General features: G+C 42.4%; 1 protein-coding gene across 1 annotated transcript; it reads right to left on the bottom strand.

The window, feature by feature from the left end:
• Positions 1 to 315: 315 nt before the first annotated feature.
• LOC119734702 (beta-1 adrenergic receptor-like) lies at positions 316 to 2963 on the bottom strand. The gene has a single exon (XM_038208240.1). It carries the CDS (start codon positions 2705 to 2707, stop codon positions 1766 to 1768), a length of 942 nt encoding a protein of 313 aa, XP_038064168.1. The 5' UTR covers positions 2708 to 2963; the 3' UTR covers positions 316 to 1765.
• Between the last annotated feature and the right edge of the window lie 3946 nt (positions 2964 to 6909).

Raw genomic sequence — 6909 nt, 5'->3', positions numbered from 1 at the left:
ACAATAGAAACAATATAGACCCCATAAAGAAGTCTTTAGCCTAACGATTTGGAGTTTGAGATTTCAAAAGAAACAAAGGAAACAAAAGAAGGGAAACAAAGGTCTTCCCCTCAAGTATAATGTGTGTGTGAGTTTGTTTCTCATTCAATAGGTGACCTTGACCAATAGAGGACAACAGGGTCCCCAATTCCCGAAGGTCCCCAATTTGACGATGTGTACAAAATATATGGGAGGTCTTCTTAAAAAGTTAAAGTAAAAGAGGGACAATAGGGGGTCCTCGATTGCAGGCAAATACACAGTTGTGTACGTGTACATGTTTATGGTGTAAATCGAGGACACACATGTGAAACATCTTTGTGTAATTGCGGACGGGAGTCAAATCGAGGAAGTCCTCGATTAGAAAACGCGTACGAAACCAATGAGAGCTGTTGTAAAAAGAGAGAGAGGAACAATAGGAAATCCTCGATTTACACCATAAACAAAACCTGTACACGTACATGGTTCCATTATGGGGTAGAAAACACAATAGAACAATATTTACAATAGAACCCAAAACGAAGTCTTTAGAAATCTATCTGTCCCATAAGGGAGCGCTATGGAGGTTGAGATTTCAATAGGAACAAAGCAGAACAGAAGAAGGGAAACAATAGTCTTCCCCACAAGTATACGTATATCTGTGGCTGCGTTCACACATACATATATACCAGCATGTGGGGAAGACCCTTTCCTAACCACAGTACACACCCGTACGTTTGAGGACCGTTTTCAACAAAAGATGTGCGTCTGAGCACAACAATAATCCAATATTCTTTCTTTGTCTTGCTGTCCTCAGACAGTTAAACATGTACACACGCTTTAAAGTGCCTGATCTGTATAAGCTATAGTGGTTTTTTTTTTTTACGAGCGCTACCTTATGGGGTATACGCGCACAAACGGAACAATGGTACCCCATAAATTGGTCGATCTTTTGTCTAACGGTACCACAGAAGAGGGATACTAAAGGTGAGAACAATGCAAGTGCCCATAAACCTCATCCGGGGTCTGGTTTTACTATACTTTTGAGGACTCTTGTTGTTCCCTTTTGTTCCTATAGTTTGGATTATTTTTTATCAAAAAAGGGTTTGTATATACAGGAGAACATTCTGAGGACTTGCTTGGCTTAGGTCGCCAGGCTTGTTGTAATCACAAATAACCCATTTTTTGAAGACGTGTGTCTTGCATCAGAGGTTTGACTTTGGTTCGATAAGTCCAACACTGACACTCAATCTCCAAGTACTTAATGACAACACTAAAACTGAATACAATTCGGGTCATCTTGGAGCTATATCAACAGACCTGAGACATAATGACGTAATGTTTTTGTTCACAGGCGCGCTTCCTTATTGGATGCCTTTTGCCTCTCGTCTCCACCTGGTTCCTAAGACAGCGCACATGTAAACAACGCGTGACGTCATTATGTTCAGTTCTGTTATGGGGGAACACAGCCATATTATGGTTTCCATGTTCGCTTGGGTGATTTATTTTTTTCACCCAGTAATTCACCACTTTGATAATTACTCAGTTTCATAGACTTCACTCTTTACAGGCACCTCACTGCATGAAATATTATTATACCCAAATTGACAATTGTCCGCTACAGTAACATCAAGTCCTGTGATTTATATGAGTCCAAAGTTATAGCAGAATTTGCGATTGGTTTAAGCAAGGCCTGTACTAGAGTGAAGCCAGCGACGAAACTGTGGCTTTCCGGGGAAAAGCCCCTGGTCTAATCCCTCAGCCTGAGAAGCTCTCGTGCCCTCTTGCGGAACCCAGTATTTCTGATGTAGAAGATGACTACATTCCAGCAGCTGCTGGTGAAGACAGCTATCTGGGAGATGTCAGCCAGCCAGCGTGGGACGATGTCGTTCTTCAGACCTTCGTGGAGAAGGATAGCCAGGAATGGCAGCCAGGCAACCACAAAGCCAGCTGTGACGATCAGGAAGGTGAAAGCAGCCTTGGTGTTTGGCTTAGCGGCTGGGTTAGGTGGAGCCTGGGCGGACTGGGCACCACTCAGCATAGCCAGGTCTATGCTATGAGAAGCTGAGTTGGCTCGCTTGACGTGACCACGGGCAATCTTGACGATGAAGATGTACAGGCCGATGCTGACCACGATCGGGATGGCCACACTGACTACAATCAGCACGTTGGTTACGACGAAGCTGCTTCCTCCCGCGAACCTGAAGAAGCACATGTGGAATTGGCCATGGTAGACGGTTGAGCTGCCCGGCAGGAAGCCGAATAGGCAGGTCAGTGTGAAGGACAGGAACCAGACGGCACCGACTGCTAGGTAGGCTCGACGCATGGTTACCAAATCGCGGTAGTGCAACGGCCGGTTGATGGCCACGAAACGATCCAGGTTGATGACTAAGATGCAAGCGATGCTTGCCCTCGGGAAGAGGATGACGGCGAAGGCGAAGAAGGTACAGAAGCTTGCCCTCTGGCTCGGCAGATCATCCAGGGCTAGTGCCACAATGACTGGTACAACTACAAAGATCCCAAAGCAGAGATCTGCCACCGACAGGGAGCCAATCATAAACTTAGTGGGCCTCTGGATGCTGTTGACACCACGAAGCACGGCGAGACAGAATCCGTTACCAGCGATGATGGCAACAGCAATGAACCCGTACAACACGCAAAGAAAGATGTCCCACGACGCCATAGTCGCCATGTTGATGGCGTTAATCTCTCTCGCTATAAGAATAATAGATGGACAAGCTGACTTGCAGAAAGTCTCGACAGTTTCAAAGTACCAAAAAATAGTGACCTACCAGATCGGTTAACCTGTCCCTCTCCAAGGTGACGTTATTTACAATCGGAACTCGGCAGTCCAGTCCATTCATTGTTTATACAGTAGTTCAAGTCAAGTCTAGATGACGTGTTGTATCACACCTAGCGTTGGTTCCTTGCTCTGCGAGCGCTCGCGGTTAATTCTGTAACACACAAATAACAACATTCACATAATTTTTGGAGTGGTTTTATAGATAGGTGTTGCTCTGTCCTCTTAACAGACAGTATTTTATTGGAACAGCTTACCAGAAACCAGCTAAACGAACGGTGAATGTCCCGATTGAATTGACCGTATATGTCGATATCATCACCGAACCCACTGGTGAAACTTCACATTATACAAGAAACACAAAAATAACATGAAATGTCGTTTCCAGTGGCGGATCCAAGCTCGGTCGATAAAAAATGAAGGCAGGCGATAATAGATAAGGAAGGCTGCAGCCCTATTACTGCTAATTAATGTCCCCTACGTGGTGCGGCCCCTAACCGTGGCGCACTTTGATTTTTTTTTCGCCTCTAGTGCCTTGGTAGAGCACAGGGTTACCTCAAATTTCGCGGTGAGTGAAATGTAATCAAGCTCTAAAACATTTCCGTTCATAAATCTTGAGTCTTATCCGTAACAAAGTTAACGCATGATTTTTTCAAGGTCACAAATGAGCCCTTTTTAAATGCGCAAAAAAAAGATAATATTGTAGTTGGGTATTGTACCTGAGTGGAGATAATAGGCCTGATGGTTTATCAGAATTTGTCAACTTAAAAAAAATCTTAAATGTTAACTTGGGATTTTCTGAGATTTGTTCAAGAACGCCACGAATAGAGATCACTCGGCCGATTTTGTGCCCAATTTCCGGACGCCACTGTTTATGAATTTCGGACTAAATTTCATGACACTGAAATTGTTTACAAAGGTTCAACAGTAGGCATTATTAAGGTAAAACTACCAGTATTTAACTGAATAAATGTGAAGTTTGTCACAAAGAGGTTTGACAACACTGCATGGGGAAAGTCGAGGGAACGTCGAAGTGCGCCACGTTAGGGAACGCCACTACACATAATCTGCCTGCATTTTGTATATCAACCTCGATCCGTCGCTCATTTTAAAGGTGTATTCCTCGTGCCATTGTCGAGTTTCACCCTGAACAACCAGGGTTCGACCTCAATTTTTTTGTTCACTAGCCAGCCGGGCTACTGAAACGGACTCTTAACTAGCCCGCGGCATTTCCACTAGCCCGAATTTTTTTTCTTATCTCAAATACAAAATGGCGTATTTTCAAGCTCAATTCTGAGGCATTTTTGTCAGGGTTTTTGATTAACAGATCAAATAATTTAACCCTTTGAAAAGAAAATACAACATTTGCAACCACCAAAAAATAAAAATACCAAATTATGTTGAAATACCTTGCTGGCCTGTTAGTGAATGACAGTCTAAAGCATCCTGTAAAATCATGGCACTGGTATACTGTCATTTTTAAGAAAAGTGGCATTTTGTATCAATTTCCAACGCTGGTTGGCCAACCAGCGTTGGAAAGAACTGACTTGTTTTCAAATACTGGCCCCAGTTGACCGTATTAAGTTAGTCACCATTTGTTTACAATTTATTATATATACACCTATGAACGGGTACAAGCCAGCTAGACAGGTTGCCTGACCTTACAATTCCCCAATGTTTATAAATTGCTGCGTTTCATCTTATATGGAGTTAGGGAACCAGACTTACAGGAAAAAGGATTGTTTTTATAGCATCTACGCACCCAAAAGGTAAAAAAAGACAGTGTAAAAATATTTGCTATATATTACCAACACCCCAAATCCATCCATTTCTGAAAATTACAGCAATAATTTTTCACTCGCCAGCCGGGCTAGTTAAGGAGTAGTTTGACTAGCCCGCCGCTGTTTTGACTAGCATTTGGCTAGCGGGCTACCGCTAATTTCGAACCCTGACAATTGATTCCTTCTATTATTGCTATACTGTTCTAGCAATACAAAAGCTATTCACTTTTTAAATAAGACAATCCCAATTCAAAATTTCGTTTTAAGTATGTTTCAAAATGTAGCCTAATGTTGTGATGATTGAGCATTTTCGACAGCGCCGTTTAACTTGATCTTGTATTTGTTTTGGTTGCTTTTTAATTGGTTTGGTTCGGTTTTGGTTTTAGTTTGGCGTGGTGTGGTTTGGCGTGGTTTGGTTTGGTTTGGTTTGGTGTGGTTTGGTTTGGTTTGGTGTGGTTTGGTTTGGTTTGGCGTAGTTTGGTTTGGTTTGGTGTGGTGTGGTTTGGTTTGGTTTGGTTTGGTTTGGTTTGGTTTGGTTTGGTTTGGTTTGGCGTGTTTTGGTTTAGTGCAAGTTGGCGTGGTTTGGTTTGGTAAATGGTTTGGTGAACTATTGTGCATGATATCCAACTTAAGATGGCATTGTTTGTTTTTAATCGATCTGCAGTTTAGCTTCGATTAATATTTACCCCTGATGGCTATTTAGGACGCTGACCGGAAATTTGCATTCAAGTCAACCCATGCGGTCTGAGAACGATTCAATACACGGACCAGCGCAGGTGTTAGGCCGGCCGCCGGCGTCGCCCAACTTATCGGGCTCACTGGCTCACATAAATTTAAGAACCACTTTTGCTTCAGCTGCAGCACGGTTGAAGTTAAGTTAAATTTCAACCCTCTCCTACCCCGTCATTGCAAACCGATATGGGACCATAGCGGCGATATGGGGAGGGGGTTGGGGAGGGATGGGGTCGTCTCTTGCGGCCCCCCGCCTCACACGTTGTGTACATACAGATTAGTTCTGTTTATTTCCTTCGCTGTTCATTCAGCTCAGAACTACAATTAATCATATTAGGCTTTGCCCTTCACCGACGTGTAAACACTGTATACTCAGTGTGTTACCTCCCGAGTGAGGCTCGAACCCACGACCTCCTGCTTTCCAGTGAAAACAACTTACCACTCAACCACCGAGCTAACGGTATAGGTTGGCTGGTTCGAATCAGATGTACATAGCAGCGGGTACGAGAATGAAATTCTGGTTCCGTGCACACAGATGACCCATAGCTTTTGGAATCAGATATTAACTCTCCCCCCCCCCTCCACAATATATTTCTTTGCCCCTCACTTGCCTCCCCACCAAAAAAAATTGTAGTCTGGCGCCGCCACTGGGCACCATTTGAAAATATGGTATACGCGTACGGGATACGTATGCGACAGGGAAAAATTGCTTGTTAAATTATCATTTTACGTGGATGAATTTCATCGGGCACGCGATGGCTATAAAATGTGAATTTCACATAAAAATATTAAGATTTACATGCTGGTTAGGTAAATTAACCACACAAAATGGTGATACTACGGGGTGGTTCAATATAAAGGAAATCCACTTTTGACAACAATTGTTACCTACTTAGTTAACTTATTTCAATCGTTTCTTCACGTAGTAGTAAAGTATAACCCTTTCACTTTGCATGGTGAAAAAAAAGCTTAGGAAAAGTCGCAAGAATAGTGATATTATGCTAATTTGAATACAAGTCACCAAAATCAGTCTTGTCCACGTGTTATTCTATGTAAATTGGACGATTTTGTAGTTCACAAAAACTACAAACCTTGCCAACAAAATGTTTTGACCTGGTAAATATTGTTGAGGCTGTCCGATTATTCATGTCAGTGTTAAGACCATATACCCAAGGAGACGTAGGCGTAAGTCATGCATAACATTACATAGCAATCAAAACGCCTTGAGCACGTTACGGTGGATGTATTTGCGCTTTATAAATGCCCATTATTATTATTTATACAACGACGTAGAACTAACAATCCTTATTTGAAGTGTGCTAATGTTTTGTGTTCAAATCAAGCTCCGACAGATGAGCTCAGTCAAGCTGATGAATGCATACCTCCGTGGACAAACAGGTTTCGCGCATGAAATGTTCAAACTACCATAGCTCAGAGACAAAATATGCAATTGCAACGATTTTTTTTCACTTATTCTTAAAGGACAGTAGTTTATTAGCTACAAATCAATAGGTTTAAAATAATTTTTAAAAAAGGTGAAATTGCTGTAAAAAATGGATTTCCCTTATGTTGAAGTTTGTC

This window comes from Patiria miniata, unplaced genomic scaffold, assembly GCF_015706575.1.
Source record: "Patiria miniata isolate m_02_andy unplaced genomic scaffold, ASM1570657v1 HiC_scaffold_28, whole genome shotgun sequence".
Classification (NCBI taxonomy): domain Eukaryota; kingdom Metazoa; phylum Echinodermata; class Asteroidea; order Valvatida; family Asterinidae; genus Patiria; species Patiria miniata.
The sequence above is the reverse complement of the archived record's forward strand: the minus strand, read 5'-3'. Positions and strand labels throughout refer to the sequence as shown.